The sequence below is a fragment of the Acinonyx jubatus genome, chromosome D2 (assembly GCF_027475565.1).
Source record: "Acinonyx jubatus isolate Ajub_Pintada_27869175 chromosome D2, VMU_Ajub_asm_v1.0, whole genome shotgun sequence".
In the NCBI taxonomy this organism is placed as follows: domain Eukaryota; kingdom Metazoa; phylum Chordata; class Mammalia; order Carnivora; family Felidae; genus Acinonyx; species Acinonyx jubatus.
Genome location: NC_069393.1, coordinates 6770142 through 6787231, shown reverse-complemented (window position 1 = coordinate 6787231; position 17090 = coordinate 6770142). Strand labels below are relative to the sequence as shown.

The following is a 17090-nucleotide window of genomic DNA, read 5'->3' as shown; positions in this document are numbered from 1 at the left end:
AGGAGAAGGTGACCAGCGGTGCCAAATGCTACTTTAGGTCAGGTAAATGAGGACTGAGAACTGACCTTGGATGTAGCAATACAGAAGTCAGTGGGGGAGCTTCCATAAGAGCAGTGTTGGTGGGGCAGTGGGGCAAATAATTAAAGTGGGTTCATGAGAGAACAGGATGAGCAGAATTGGACACAGCAAACATAGATAACTATGTTAAGGAGTGTTCCGTAAAAAGGAAGGTATGGCAGATATAGGGTCAAGAAGCAACATGCAGAAGAATGAAACTAGACCACTTTCTCACACCGTTCACAAAGGTAAACTCAAACTGCATGAAGACCTGAATGTGAGACAGGAAACCACCAAAACCCTAGAGGAGAAAGCAGGAAAAAACCTCTCTGACCTCAGCCGCAGCAATTTCTTCCTGGACACGTCTCCAAAGGCAAGGGAATTAAAAGCAAAAGTGAACTATTGGGACCTCATGAAGACAAAAAGCTTCTGCACTGCAAAGGAAACAATCAACAAAACTAAAAGGCAACTGACGGAATGGGAAAAGATATTTGCAAATGACATGTCGGATAAAGGGCTACTACCCAAAATCTATAAAGAACTCATCAAACTCCACACCCGAAAAACAAATAATCCAGTGAAGAAATGGGCAGAAGACATGAATAGACACTTCTCTAAAGAAGACATCCAAATGGCCAGCAGGCACATGAGAAGATGCTCAATGTCACGCCTCATCAGGGAAATACAAATCAAAACCACACTGAGATACCACCTCACGCCCATCAGGGTGGCTAAAATAAACAAATCAGGAGACTATAGGTGCTGGTGAGGATGTGGAGAAACAGGAACCCTTTTATACTGTTGGTGCGAATGCGAACTGGTGCAGACACTCTGGAAAACAGTGTGGAGGTTCCTCAAAAAATTAAATATAGATCTACCCTATGACCCAGCAATAGCACTGCTAGGAATTGACCCAAGGGATCCAGGAGTGCTGATGCATAGGGGCACTTGTACCCCAATGTTTATAGCAGCACTCTCAACAATGGCCAAATTATGGAAAGAGCCTAAATGTCCATCAACTGACGAATGGATAAAGAAGATATGGTTTATATATACAATGGAATACTACTTGGCAATGAGAAAGAATGAAATCTGGCCTTTTGTAGCAACATGGATGGAACTGGAGAGTGTTATGCTAAGTGAGATAAGTCAGGCAGAGAAAGACAGATACCATATGTTTTCACTCATATGTGGATCCTGAGAAACTCAACAGAAGACCAGGGGGAAGGGGAAGGGGGAAAAAAAGTTACAGAAAGCAAAGGAGGCAAACCATAAGAGGCTCTTAAATACTGAGAAAAAAACTTTGATGTGGGGGTAGGGGGGAGGGGAAAGTGGGTGATGGGCATTGAGGAGAGAATCTATTGGGATGAGCACTGAGTGTTGTATGGAAACCAATTTGGCAATAAATTTCATATAAAAATAAATAAATAAATAAAAGATGGGAGTACTGGAACGCCTGCGTGATTCAGTCAGTTAAGTATCCAACTCTTGATTTCGGTTCGGGTCATGGTCTCAGGGTTTGTGAGATTGAGCCCCGTGTCAGGCTCTGTGCTGACAGCGTGGAGCCTGCTTAGGATATCTCTCTCCTCTCTTTGCCCCTCCCCAGAGCTCCCACACTGTCTCTCAAAATAAATAAACTTAAAAAAAAAAAACCATGGGAGTACTTACACATTGTTACATATTGTTAGAATCCGTGTGCAGAGTGGGAAAGTCAGCCGTTTGGTAACATGAGGGAATTGTTACAGCAATGCACTTTAGCTGGCAAAGGGAACAGAGCTAGGGTGTAAGGGGAGGGGTGGGCAAAAGATGAAAGGCAGACACAGGTCAGTGGATAGATGAGGGGGTGTGAGACATGGCTATACTTTGGTTTCTGTATGCTTTCTGCAAATGAAATAAAATTTCTGGTTAACATACTTCTGCTTTAAATACAAAGATAGCAATGGCTGAGGTACTCACCTTGGGATAAAAAATCTCTCTCTCTCTCTCTCTCTCTCTCTCTCTCTCTCTTTCTCCCTCTCTCTCTCTCTCTCCTTATGTATATGCTTATTTATTTTTGAGAGAGAGAGCGTGAGTTGGGAAGGGGCGAGAGAGGGGGACAGAGGTTCTGAAGCAGGCTCTTTGCTAACAGCAGAGAGCCTGATGCAGGGCTTGAACTCACAAACCATGAGATCATGACACAACTGACTGAGCCACCCAGGTGCCCTGAAAATGCTATCTTTATAATCGGAAAAGTCCTAATGTTGCTAATGTGGTTGCTGTGAACAGTGAGAAAAATGGTGTACTAATATTCCAAGATAGCATGGTGGATTTTCTCCCAAATGGTTCTTTCTGACAGTTATCTGGATGTTTTAAAGTGTTTCCTTAACGATCAACTCTATTAAAATAAGCCCACAATGATTAGTTCTTAGATAAACATCAGCTATGTGTTAGTTTAGATCTTTGAGTCCGAAAGTTTTTCTTGCTATTTTTTTTTCTCACAGTATACTACATTCTTGTTTCCTGGGCATTATTAAACGTAGTCTAGTCTATTTCAAAAGTTGGTAATATATGCCTGCTGATTGCTCCATTCACTCAATTTGCAATTTATAGCTATTTTCTTGTTCAAGCTATTAAATGTGGGAACATGGGATAATAGGCCATTTACTGAATTGCTGATACTGATGCTCATACTGAAAATGGGAAGGGAGAATGCTAAAATATTTAAAAGATGCTAGAAGAAGGCTTTTTGCTTGTCCATGGGTTTTTAAAAAAAGGTTTAGTACAGTTCTGTCTTTTAGGTGGAATCACTGGAAGTCAGGATTGAAAAAGTCTCAAAAATTTTCTGGCCCAATTCATTTGACGCTCAAACTCCCTTACAACACCCCTGCTGAGAGGTTGTCCAGTGTCCAGGGAAGTGACTACTTTACTCCTCTACATCATAGAAATTAGCAAACAAAAAACACATTCGTAGCTTTTATTTAAAATTACTTTTCACGGGGCGCCTGGGTGGCACAGTCAGTTAAGCGTCCGACTTCAGCCAGGTCACGATCTCACGGTCTGTGAGTTCGAGCCCTGCGTCAGGCTCTGGGCTGATGGCTCAGAGCCTGGAGCCTGTTTCCGATTCTGTGTCTCCCTCTCTCTCTGCCCCTCCCCCGTTCATGCTCTGTCTCTCTCTGTCCCAAAAAATAAATAAAAAACGTTGAAAAAAAAATTAAAATTACTTTTCAGGACAGTCAAGAGATTTTCCATTTGTTATGCAAAAAATATATAAATCAGAATTAAACCTTTTTACATAGATACAAAATGAGACATACAGATGGTATAAATACCTTGTGCAGCGGGCTGAGATGCTGAGAACCCCAGCTAATTCTGGTCTGAAGCACCAGTCACTTCACAGGTGGGAAGTCTGAGCTATAGGGCGCTATCTATCCCAAAGCTACCGAGGAAGGTCTTATGTCTACCTTTATTTTCTTTTGTAACCTTGACAGTGTCACAGACACATCTCTTGTCTCTAATTTAGCGCAAGAAATCTGTATTGCTACCTTGAAAATCCCACCCTCCCGATGCATAATTTTGGTCAGGAGATTGAGATGATAATCATTAATGCTTTGTAAGATACCTGGACACCACTACGCATCTTTTTTTTTTTTTTTTTTCTCTTGAAATCACATCACGCAGAGTGAAGAGACACCATTTCGGGTTAATGGATTTGGGGCTCGTTTCGCTTTATTCTACATCGTTAGAATTAGTTCCAACTGATATGGACTTTGCCATTTGTGACATGAACCTCAGGGCAGGAAGGCTTATTAAAAAATAATTTCACTGGGGAGAGAGAATGAATAGGTGGGACAGGGGATTTTTTAAGGCAGTGAAACTATTCCACGGGATACCACAAAGGTGGACACATGTCATTACACATTTGTCAAAATTCATGGAATGACTAACACAAAAAAATGAACCGTGATATAAACTATGGGCTTTGGGTGATAATGATGTGTCAATATTGGTTCATTGATTGTAACAAATGTACCATTCTGAGGGGGGCGGGGGATGTTGATAGTAGGGAAGGGTGTGTGGGAACTGTATTTTCAGCTCAGTTTTGCTGTAAACCTAAAACTGCTCTATTAAAAAGTAATTTCACAAAGTTTTCAGATACAAACATACGGTTTTCAATAAGCAGGACTTCTAATTTCCAAAGTATTCTTTTGTTATTAAAAATCTTAGAGGGGCGCCTGGGTGGCGCAGTCGGTTGAGCGGCCGACTTCAGCTCAGGTCACGATCTCGCGGTCCGTGAGTTCGAGCCCCGCGTCCGGCTCTGGGCTGATGGCTCGGAGCCTGGAGCCTGTTTCCGATTCTGTGTCTCCCTCTCTCTCTGCCCCTCCTCCCTTCATGCTCTGTCTCTCTCTGTCCCAAAAATAAATAAACGTTGAAAAAAAAAAATCTTAGAGCCATTTTGGGGGCATGTAGGTGGCTCAGTCAGTTAAGCATCCAATTCTTGATTTTGGCTCAGGTCATGATCTCCGAATGGTGAGATCAAGTCCCACATCAGGCTCCACACTAAGCACGGAGCCTGTGTGAGATTCTCTCTCCCCCCTTTTCCCTACCCCTCCCCACCAAATATATATACTTAATAATAAAAAAAAAAAACAACACAAAACCTTGGGAATGCAAGCTGGTGCAGCCACTCTGGAAAACAGTATGGAGGTTCCTCAAAAAACTAAAAATAGAACTACCCTATGACCCAGCAATGGCACTACTAGGCATTTATCCATGGGATACATGTGTGCTGTTTAGAAGGGACACATGCACCCCCTTGTTTGTTTTTTTTTTAATTTTTTTTAACGTTTATTTATTTTTGAGACAGAGACAGAGCATGAATGGGGGAGGGGCAGAGAGAGAGGGAGACACAGAATCGGAAACAGGCTCCAGGCTCTGAGCCATCAGCCCAGAGCCCGACGTGGGGCTCGAACTCACGGACCGTGAGATCGTGACCTGAGCTGAAGTCGGATGCTTAACCGACTGAGCCACCCAGGAGCCCCTGCACCCCCTTGTTTATAGCAGCGCTATCAACAATAGCCAAAGTATGGAAAGAGCCCAAATGTCCATCGGTGGATGAATGGATAAAGAAGATGTGGTATATATATACAATGGAATATTACTCGGCAATCAAAAAGAATGAAATCTTGCCATTTGCAACTATGTGGATGGAACTGAAGGGTATTATGCTAAGTGAAATTAGTCAGAGAAAGACAAAAATCCTATGACTTCACTCATATGAGGACTTTAAGAGACAAAACAGATGAACATAAGGGAAGGGAGGCAAAAATAATATAAAAACAGGGAGGGGGACAAAGCAGAGGAGACTCATAAATATGGAGAACAAACTGAGGGTTACTGGAGAGGTTGTGGGAAGGGGGATGGGCTAAATGGGTAAGGGGCATTAAGGCATCTACTCCTGAAATCATTGTTGCACTATTTGCTAACTAATTTGGATGTAAATTTTAAAAAAATTAAAATAAAATAAAATAAAAATGCAAAAAAATATATACACATAAATATTTGAAAAAACCTTAGAGCCATTCTTGATAAATTAGTAAATTTTTATACATGGCAACTTGATAAGGGGACTTCTTTGATAAATTATTTTGTATAGTGAAGAATCACTCTAATTTAGTCGTATGATAAATTCAGGGAAGTCTGAAAAAAGCAACGCAGACCAGGAGCGTGAGATTTCAAGACATTTTAAAAAAAGAACCTGAAAACTGGGGGAAAGATTCTCTCGAGTAATTGCAAAGTTATCTTTAAAATAACTGAACATTTTCTCTGGGTTTTCTGATTGTTTTACCATCCAGTGACAATTGCAGCATGGTAAAAATTGGTAGTATTTTGTAGGAAATTGCAGTTGATTTTATTAGATAGCAGAGAGTGAATCCCTGGGATCATGAAAGAAAGGAGAGGCGTAAATGACCCATTTCATTCTTGGGGGACGAGGAGAGTCCTAAGAAAGAAATTTAGGTTGGTGAGGTTGGTGGCTCAACCTGTTTCTGTGGGTGACTGTGGACAGTTGCAAACAATGAGAACCCCACTGGGATTCCAACCCTAAGAGGTATCAGGTAAGAGGTACTTATGGTGCCTTGCATAGTATGTGCCATGCTCCTCTTTTTTTGTGTTTTAGAAAAGAGCACAGAGTTTATGAGTAACATTGTGAATGCAAGATGGCCATTCCGCTCAAGTAGAAGATCATCCTTGGAGACTGTGTATCTATGAGGGACGATCAAAAGCCCCTACATGGAACAAAGGGGAATAATACAAAATGGAAACCAACAAGTATGTGATTCTGTTAAGGCCAAATGGAATCCAAAGCTGAATCAAGATGTTGGCAAATGAGAGAGAACGATGCACAGGAGGTTAGGATCCTACACGATAAGAACCAGATTCTGCTAGGGGTCGGGGATGGGGAAGAGGGGCTGGCAGGGCAGTGGTGGGGGAGGAAGTGTGAATGTGATCCTTGGAAAAGAAGCAGCAGCACAAATCCAGGATGAAGCAACTGGCTGGACTCGATATACCTACTTGATTGAACTAAGGAAAAAGCAACCGAATTTGGAAAAACGAAACTTCTTGAGGTTCCAGTGGCTGGGGGGAACAGACTGACAGGAAGAGCTCAGTCAGTGCCAATGCAGAAACACACTTCCAGCAGCTAGTTATGACCACCTATGACCTTCTCTGCTTTTCCCTCCCTGCCATCACCATTTCCATGACCTTGTCCCCCTCTACTTCCTGTAATGTTCATTTTCACATCATAAGAACATGCTCAGTGTTAGCCCTTCTGTGACGTGCCCTAGACCCTATGTGGAGTGGACCGGAGTAGCAGCTGGAATAAAGTCACACAGTCCCAATATGCAGGCCAGTTACATAGGATTTTGTGATTATGTGCAGTCTTTTCCATCATAGAAATTAGGTGGGAGAGTGAAATTGGCAGAATCCTGATTCTGGTTTTCTCAATTATTTACATTTAGGAGATTTTCCCTCTGATTGCATTACATATTAACTTTTAGCATAATGCCATGTGTTTGTTACATAAAAGAAGGTTTTATCCAAACTGCATATATCTCCGTGCAAACTCCTTTAGAAGTGGAAATAATTCCAACTTACTCCAGTTTATCAGCTTTAATGCTGTTAAGTGAAAATGCTTGAGAGTGTCACAGCTGAGTAAATATTAAAGAAAAACAGTGAATGCTTTAGGTAGGTAACTAATAACAGGCCACAGGCCGGCCAAGGTCTTTCATTTTAATTACTTTTAATCCCTATTACTTGTCAGAAGAAAAGGGGAAGAAATTCCCTCAGTAAAATTGAGAAATCCTATCATCACCCAAAAATTCCCTTTACAACTAAGTCGCAGGTGGAAATCTACTTTCAAAACAAAATAGCCGTGGCAGGTTGTTAATACGCCAGTACAAATACACTTGTTTAAACACAACAGATTGCCACTACTCAGCAGGTTTGTTAACCGCAATTCAGCTTGCCATCAGAAGTGAAAATTATTGATGTTATTAAATTTCCACCCCATTACCTTGGCTTTTATTTAGAACCATTCATCAACGATTTCCTTCATTAGAAGTCACAAGTTAACCCAGCCAAAAAATCATCAAAGAAACACAATACATTTGATGGTATCTTGGAAGCCTGAAGACAGTGCAGCGTTGCTAACTCACAAAGTCTCTTAAGTGTTACAGTAATCTGTTCAAGACCAGTCTCAAGCCATTGCTTCAACCACCACGAGTAAAGACATTTCAAATAGTGTTTGAGGAAAAACCAAAATGCTTGAAGTAACGGATTTCCAGTAATTGGTACCAATTACCAACCAATCCTCTGACAAGTCCATTACTTTCCTCAGGCTTTTCGATAGTGCCCAAATACACCTCTGTTTGAGCACGTGTAATCCCTTGCCTTAATGAAAGGCTGCCCGTTTCATCTTCCTGGCTTCTCCAGGAATATTCCTGTCCAATGACGCTACTTCCCAGCTGTCCACAGGAAACGTTTAGGGGCACCCATCCAGGATTGGTTCTGAGACAGATGTCTTCTAAGATAAATTGAGATCGTAAGTGATATCAACCAAATAACAAATGTGTATCAACTACTGTTCATGCGAACTGACATAGCCCCTAAAGAGAATATAGTATAAAAAGAGTCCTCTGAAAATTTACACTCTAGACATCTATAATATGCATATACACTGGAAAAGCTAACCCTAATACAGAGCGGGCAGACTGTTAGAGTTAAATGAACGTCATGGGTAGGAACTGCGATAGGAATCTGGATGACCCACTCTAGACTTCGGGGATGACATAATTAGGCCATCCTCTCAGAGAGGAGAGAGGTATGGAGCGGAGAGGAGGGGAGAGAAAACAAAGAGATAAGAGGGACGGGGAATCATTTGTATTTGAGAGCAAAATGGAAAAAATCTGCGATGAATAGAAATTTGGTTTTGTGCATGTTGTCAATGTGACTACATTTCAAATACCAATATTCTGAATAAGACTAATCTTGACTTGGGGCGCCTAAGTGACTCAGTCGGTTAAGTGTCCGACTCTTGATCTCAGCTCAGGTCTTGATATCAGGGTCGTGAGTCCAAGCCCCACATTGGGGTGTTGGGGTCCACGCTGGACGTGGAGCCTACTTAAACAACAACCAAAAGAACCATTCATCTTGACTTAAGCCCATTATGACACTACTCATTGAAAACCTGCAGCACACAGAACAATTATTATTATCAATTATATTAATAATAATATCAACATTAATATAATTATTATTAATTATCACAATATAATTAATAATAATTGCTTCAGATTCTGTATCTCGCTCTCTGCCCCTCCCCCGTTGGCGCTTTGTCTCTCTTTCTCAAAAATAAACATATATTTTTTTTAAAAAGAAGGACCCTGCACTTGGTTTAATGACCTAATATCACTGTCTTGAAATTCTTAACCATGTTTTGAACCAGGACCCTGCATTTTCGTTTTGCACTAGGCTCCACAAATTATGAAAATGCTCAGAAAGGTATAACACACTGTGTTGACTGATTAATGTCCCCAAAGCTGTGAGTGTATTACCTTATAGGCTAAAAAGGACTTTGAAGAAGTGATTAAGAATTTTAAGGGCTGGCACCCACCCATCCACCTGCCCAATAAACAAGCTCTCAAAAAAAAATTGAGATGGAGAGATTACCCTGGATTATCTGGGTGGGCCCCATGTAATCACAGGGGTCTTTATCAGAGGGAGGCAGAAGAGTTAGGGTCAGCAAGAGAAGGCATGTGACAATGGAAGAGGAGGGAGTGAAATGTGATAATGTGGGGCACAGTCATGACCTGAGGAATGCAGGTGGCTTTTAGAGGCTGGAATGGGCGAGGAAACATATTACCCCCTAAAGCCTTTAGAAGAAATGCAGCCTGGCTGATATAATTTGGGGTTCCGGTCTTCGGAAGCTTAGGTCACTAAATTTATGCTAATTTGTTATAGAAGCGGTGGGAAAGTAATACACACTACATAAATGTATGGTGATGTATTACTAATTCTCTAGAAATCAAGGCTATTAATAAAACGAGTAGCAGCTATCATTGAACACTTCTTTGTGCTAGGCACCCTACTAAGCCCTTTATGTATGTAATCTATGTAATCTTACGTAATCCTAGAACAATGTCTGAGGTGGGTATTATTGTCTTCACTTACAGATGAACAAATTGAGGCTCACAGAGGTTAAGTAACTTGTCTGAAGACCCATAACAAACTAGGATGTTTTAGAGGCGGGAATTGAACCCGCTCTGTATCACTTCCAGTTCTTCTATGCGTATAGCCCTGTTCCAATACATCATTATAAACGATTGGGTTTGTTCCCATTCTTCAACGTGCATTGTGTTTCTCTCATCAGAGGAGAGGGAGTGGGCCGGGGAAGAGAGGACATCCACGTCCGGGGCGTATAAAATAAAAGAGGAGCCGAAGTCACTTCTCCAAGTAGCAGGTGGAGGTGGTTGATTCTTATAAGGCACTTGCAGTAGATGTGAAGCCACAGAACACTGAATGAACCAAGAAAACGCTTCGGCTCGAAAGTCGAAGATCCTGCACCACTGGTTCCTCATTTGCGTAGGTAGCGGGCGGATCCCGAAGCCAGGCGGCTGTGCGATGTTAGGAAGCAACCGTACGGGGCGGGGCGGGGCGGCCCCCTCTCTCCCCGGTTTCCAGGAGCAACCGCCCGGGGAGGGGGAGCGGAGACGGCGGCCGGCCGGGAGGAGCGCTCCCCGCGCCACCTCCTCTTGTTTTGGAGGCCCTCGTGGTCCTGCCTCATTGGCCGCCGTGGAGCCCAAGGCCCCGGGGAGGCGGAGCGGCCTCCGCAGTTGTAGTTCCCGGGTTCTCGCGGCCCCCAGCCCCGCCTTCCGGCAGGAGGCCCCCTCGCGGCCGCGCGAGACCACAACTCCCACAAGGCCCCGCGCTCGGAGGGGGCGTGGCCGGGGCGAAGGGGAAGCCGGGGGCGGGGCCGCCTAGGGGATGAAGTGGGGGCGCTCGGCCCTTCAGCCTCACTCGCAGCTGCCGGGAGCTGGGGAGAGCGGCCCCATCCTCGGGACGGTCGTGCAGACCTCTGACCCTGGAGCCTCTTAGCCGCCGGGAGCCGTCCCCTTGGGTCGTCGCCCGGGCCGCCCGCCGTTCCCCGGCCCCGAGGGGCCCGGCCGGCCGCGGTGGGGGGAGAGGTCAGCATGAGCCGGGGGCCCCGGCGGGCCGGCGCCGGGCAGGGGGCGGCGGCCGCGGTGCAGCTGCTGGTCACCCTGAGCTTCCTCCCGAGCGTCGTCGAGGCCCAGGTGAGCCCGAGTGATGGCGGGGCGGGGACGCCGGCCGAACGCCCGCGGCGGTGGCGAACGGGCCGGGGCTGGGGCTCCGGGAGAGGGCCGGCGCCGGACCCCGAGGGGGATTTCTGGCGAGCGGAAAGGGGCCGGGGTCTGGAACCGAACCGTCACGTCCAGGAAACGTCCGCGTGCGGTGTGCGGGGGATGGCGACGCTCGCGGGGTGATGGCAGCAAAAAGAGGAAGATGGTGACGGTCCCCTGAGGTGTTTTCGTTTTCCTCTTCTGATTTTTTTAAGCGGCTGGGAGTGTGGCGGGAGAGGAGACGGGAATGAAAACGTCATCAGCGGTTTGGGGGAGACAAGACGCGTAGAAACGGTGAAGCCCTCCCGTCCCTCCCAGCAGGGAGGGGAGGTGGACCCCGCGCCCCGCAGAAGTGGGGTGGATAGGGTGGGGACGGGACTCACTAACTTGCTTGAACTTCTGGGGCTCTCTAAGCCCCTCGGCTGCTACCCTCGCTCTGGCATCTTTCCTTGGGACTGCTGTATTTCCACCCAACTTGTGGCACCTCCAGATGAGCCCAAGCAAGAGACGTGGTGGGGGGGTGGGTGGGGGGGGAGCTGGCCTTTGTAGGTCTGTGAGCAGCGAGGTGATGGCAGGAGGGTGAGCTAGAGTTGAGGGGCTGCCTTTGTGAAACAGTGTTACTACAGACGTGTTGTCAACACGGCGGACGTGGGAAGGTTAGCTGACCACAGCCTTGTGCCTGGAGAGCGGTGCTGACTGCTTTTCTACAGAAGATTTTGAATAGACTGCCAGGTGCAGCCGCGCCTTGTCTGCACCTGCTGCAAAGTGGCAAAACTGCTAAGAGAGAGAGAGAGGAAGGAACCGTGTCTCAGGTGGCTCGATAATGAGGGGAGATGTCATTGTAGGCAATTAATACTCACCGCTGAGAAAAACCGAAGCTGTGAGTGGAGCCGTGTAAACATGTTTTTCTGACTGTTCGCACGCTGTTTTCAGGGCGTTAGGGTGTCCTGCACTAAGTCCCAGAAATGCCTGAATAGTCTGTTTTGTTCGCGTTTGGGTATTTTTTCAAATGAATGATGTGCTAAAAATAAAAGGGGGCAGACTTGGTTTTGGTATTGGTGAGCGTGTTAAAATGCAGATTCTCTGGCCCTGCCGCCGCCGCATGTTCTGATTTAGTGGATCCGGATGTGCCCCAGGGATCAGCAATTTTAAATGAGCCGTGTAAGTAGCTGTAATGCAATTATCCTTTGAGCTACCTTTTGAACCCCACCTAGAAAACACTGAAGTAGCGGAAATCTGGGTGGGAGTATCTACTATATTAATAAAAAGTAAATTTCCCAAATTACCTTTAGCAAAATTATTTTCTAATCACTGGTTGGGTGATTGTTTTTGGGTGGCATGTACATTTAGATATTTTTCTAAAATGGGATTCTTGTCATTTTTCCTTTTTATGCCTTATATTGTATACGTTGCCATCAATCTAGAAGCTTCATTTTAGTCATCTTTATCTGCTAGTTACATGTGTTAATGTTTTATAATTGCACGTTACACATGCAATTTATTAAGGTAAAATTTTAATTTTATTGTATTGAAATGAATGTGTAATTTCATCATGTCCAAATGAATACCTGTAGTTTAAAAATAAAAGGTTTGTGCATATTCAAAGTAGCATTGTTCCAAACAGTCCTCAAAAGTGGATACGTTTGGTTTTTGTTTCCAGTGGTACTTTCTAATATAGAAGTTGGAGCACATTTTAGATAGTACTTTAATCTCTAACACGTTTAAATATACATTATCTCGTTTTATTGGATACTTCTCAGAAGTGGGGCTATTGAGGTAACTGAAGTTCAAAAAGCTTATATGACTAATAGCACACTTGTTAAGTGAACAAGGTTGAACTGGACCCCTCGTAGGCCCCGTTTTCTTCTGTGCAGTACATCTCTGTATGCCTGCTTCTTTGGGGTATAGAAATCTGAGGGAGACCCAGGAAAATTAAAAAAGTGCAACTAAGATGGTTCTCTTTTGTTGGGGGGGGAGGGGGAAGGAAGCCCAATAAAGCATAAAGGGAAGAATTCGATTTAAAAAGGAAAACACCTGGGGCACCTGGGTGGCTCAGTTGGCTAAGTGTCCGACTTCAACTCAGGTCACGATCTCACAGTTGGTGGGTTCGAGCCCCGCGTCAGGCTCTGTGCTGACGGCTCAGAGCCTGGAGCCTGTTTCAGATTCTGTGTCTCCCTCTCTCTCTGACTCTCCCCCGTTCATGCTCTATCTCTCTCTGTCTCAAAAATAAATAAAAACGTTAAAAAAAAATTTTTTTTTAAATAAAAAAAGAAAAAAGAAAACACCTCCATTTAAAAGAAATCATTTAAGGACAGGACTATATCGACTATGTCTCCTTGCAGTGAAAGCATAAAGTTATTTTTGAACACTTAAAATGATAGGCATTTGTATATCTCATACTCCGTTTTCTCATAAATTAAATGCGAATGGGCTTTGTAGTCTGGAAAGCACTAGAAACTAAAGACCTAGTGCATACAAATGATATGACAAGTTAATCTTCCTGTAAAGAAGTAATTTTAGTCAGATGTATTTTTAAATCTTTCTAAATGCATTTCTGAGGTGGCATGAAATCAAAGAATACATAGAGCTCCCCTGCCCCCAGCCCCCAGTGGAAAGTCAGATCTTGAGACTCAAACAGTGCTGTTCCAGTCCATGACCCTGAGGAATCCCCCAAACCCTGAAGACCCCGAGTTTCTGCTTTAATTGCTCCTTGGTGTGGAATGGACAAGAAATAAGGGTTGTGTGCCCAAAGAGAGGAAACTAAAAGAAGACCCCATCATAAAGCTTGAACTCCAAAGAGCTACGGCCTCAACATGAGAAATGAATCCTACCAGGAATAAGGGGAGAGTAAGAAACTTGCCAGGGAAGGGGAGGGGGGGAAACTCCCTCGAGAATTTGTAACCATGAACTTGTTCCTATAAAGGTTTGCAGGCCAAGTTCATGCCACCTATGCTGGGAAAATCTTCAAGTGGAAAATTTGATTTATAGCAGGCCCAGGTTGGTATGCCCCCAGCTTACTGGTAAAAGCAAACGTCCATCCCCTCTGGAGGAATTTATTTTCAACCCAAACCCTAAAGAAGTCTTCAAGAGCCCGTGCCAAGGAGAATAAGCAGCTAATAGTCAAAAATCACAAAACACAAGGCACCGTGAATGAGATAATAGGAATATAGCCTGTAGAAAAAGACCTGTGATAACCTTAGATTCTGAAAATATCAGACATAATTTAAACACATGAGACATAGTGAATTTAAATACAAAGGGGTGGGGGGCAAAGATAGGGACACTGACCTGAAACTGTGAAAAGGGAACAAGAGATTTTAAAGAATGATCAAAAAGATTAAAACAGTGTGATAGGATTTCTAGAGATGAAATTAAAAACTCCATGGGTGGATTAAATAGCTGATTATATCCAGCAGAAGAAATGATTCCTGAATCAGGCAACCATTTTATGTCTTTTTCTAATCCTCCGATACTTTTCCTTTTTTTTTTTAATGTTTATTTATTTTTGAGAGACAGAGACAGAGAGAGACACAGAATCCGAAGCAGGCTCCAGGCTCTGAGCTGTCGGCACAGAGCCAGATGCAGGGCTTGAACTCACAGACCCCAAGATCATGACCTGAGCTGAAGTTGGGTGCTTGACCCACTGAGCCACCCAGGCGCCCCACTTTTCCTTTTCTTTGTTTCATACTTCACACTAACAATGTAATCCATATTTATTCACCCATTTGTCTCTGTACCCTCACATTTTGCCTTCCAATGGATTACCATAGATGAACTGTGAACTCTTAATCAAAAGCCAGTCCCTCTCATATATTAGGTCCCAGTTCCTTCTTTCAAGATCGTGTTTTGAGCAAATCTTTTTTCTCTCCTGGATCATTAATTTTTCCTTGTCTGATGGATTGTTACTGTCATCCTAAAACATACTGTTAATTCTATTTTAAAGTTCTGTCTTGACCCACCCATCTTTTCTGGCTCTGCTCCATTTTTCTGTTCCCCTTTATGGAAAAACTCCTCAAAGGAATTATCTTTATTCGTCCTATTCTGGTCCTCTCGCCAGCCTATTCCAGTCAGACTTTTGCCCCTACCTCTCCGAAACTGTTATTGTCAAGGTCATTAATGTCTGTCTTGTCACTAAAGCCAATAGTTAGTTTTTAAACCTTAGCTTTACCTATAGACAGCATTTTTTCCCCACAGCTCATGGCTTACTCTCCTTGAAAATACCATATTTCTTTGGGCTTTCAGGATACTGTACTTTTCTGATTTTCTTCCTTTCTTTTAGGCTAGCTGTACTAGTATCCTTTGCTTATTTCTCCTCTGCTACTACTGATCGCTAGTTATTTCAGCCTCAGGTTTCAGATCGTGTACTCTTTCCCCCTCTATCTTGGTTCTCTCATTTGGTTTCTCAGCTTTAAATACCACCTATATAACTGATTGTCAAAATCTCCAGAACAGGATTCTCAGCTTTAGATCTGGATAGGTGGGGCACCTGAGTGGCTTCTTTGGTTAAGCGTCCCACTTTTGATCTTGGCTCAGGTCATGATCTCACGGTTAGTGGGATGGAGCCCCTCATTGGGCTCAGTGCTGACAGTGTGGAGCCTGCTTGGGATTCTCTCTCTGCCTCTCTCTCTGTTCCTCCCCTGCTCTGTTCTCTTCTCTCTCAAAAATAAATACTACAAAAAGAAAAACCTTGGAATTTCCAGAATAATCAGAATGCCTTTTGTTATTTATAATGAGCCCCTTTTATTTATTTATTTTTTTAATTTTTTTTTCAACGTTTTATTTTTATTTTTGGGACAGAGAGAGACAGAGCATGAACGGGGGAGGGGCAGAGAGAGAGGGAGACACAGAATCGGAAACAGGCTCCAGGCTCTGAGCCATCAGCCCAGAGCCTGACGCGGGGCTCGAACTCCCGGACCGCGAGATCGTGACCTGGCTGAAGTCGGACGCTTAACCGACTGCGCCACCCAGGCGCCCCTAATGAGCCCCTTTTAATCACACCTATTTATGCTAATGGGAACCCCTAGATCACCTCAGGGTGGTAATGATCATCAGACACACCAAGTGATTAGACGGTTGGAATTTTAGCCCCACCCATGACCACTGGGACGGGGAGAGGGATGCTGGAGACAGAGCTCCGTAAAAGCTCTTGGGGCGCCTGGGTGGCTCGTTCGGGTGAGCGTCTGACTCCGCTCGGGTCATGATCTCACAGTTCCTGAGTTCGAGCCCTGAGTCGGGCTCTGTGCTGACAGCTCAGAGCCTAGAGCCTGCTTCAGAATCTGCCTCCCTCTCTCTCTGCCCCTCTCCTGCTAGCACTCTCTCTCAAAAATAAACATAAAAAAAATTTGAAAAATATAAAAGCTCTTAAAACAAGATGGATGAGCTTCCAGGTGGGCGAAACATAGACTTTCTGGGAAGGGGCTCAGAGGCATGGAAGCCCTGAACTTGCACTCCCAGTAGCTTTCCCTCTGCACCTATTCCATTTGGTGCTTCCTGAGTTGTATCTTAACAATAAACCAGTAGATATAAGGTAAGTGTTTCTCTGGTTCTATATGCCATTGCAAATTACCGAACTTGAGAGTCATTGGAACCCCCCAGTTCATAGCTGGTCAGTCAGACGTACAGGTGGCCTGGAGCTTGGCAGTGATACCTAAAGTGGGGATCGTGGTGTGTGACTGAACCCCTAATCTGTGAGGTCTGCTCTAACTCCAGATAGCATCAGAACTGAATTGGGCGCCCAGTCGCGTTGGAGAGTGGGAGAATTGGTTGGTGTGAGAAAACACCAGGTTCCAGTAAAGGCCAGAGTCTTAAAATGGTCTCCTATTTCTCCTTTTTACATACGACATAGTCCTTGTCCTATTTCCTCAGGAACTTCATGTGAGCATACTGCCTCAGGGCATTGAGCTTTGTATTCCCAGTGCCTGGCGTGCGTTCCCCCACGCCCCCATGTAGCACACCCCCACATGGCGCTGGCTTGTTCCTTTTCCCCCTTGAAGTATTACCAAAATTTGCCAAAGTTTCACTGAGACCTTTTTAAATTATACTTTCTAAAATAGTAGGAACTCAGTTCTGCACTGATGGTCTCCATTCCCTAGTTTTCCTGTCCCTTTATTACCATCTGGAAGCCCCTGGAGGGCAGAGATG

The 17090-nt window shown here is 44.3% G+C and overlaps 1 protein-coding gene across 1 annotated transcript in view; it reads left to right on the top strand.

The window, feature by feature from the left end:
* Positions 1-10553: 10553 nt before the first annotated feature.
* ERO1B (endoplasmic reticulum oxidoreductase 1 beta) overlaps positions 10554-17090 on the top strand; it is a 61664-nt gene continuing 55127 nt past the window's right edge. Inside the window, exon 1 of the mRNA XM_027046960.2 lies at positions 10554-10883. Within this exon, the coding sequence (XP_026902761.1) occupies positions 10782-10883 (102 nt within the window). The 5' untranslated portion in view covers positions 10554-10781. The remainder of the gene's footprint in view (positions 10884-17090) is intronic.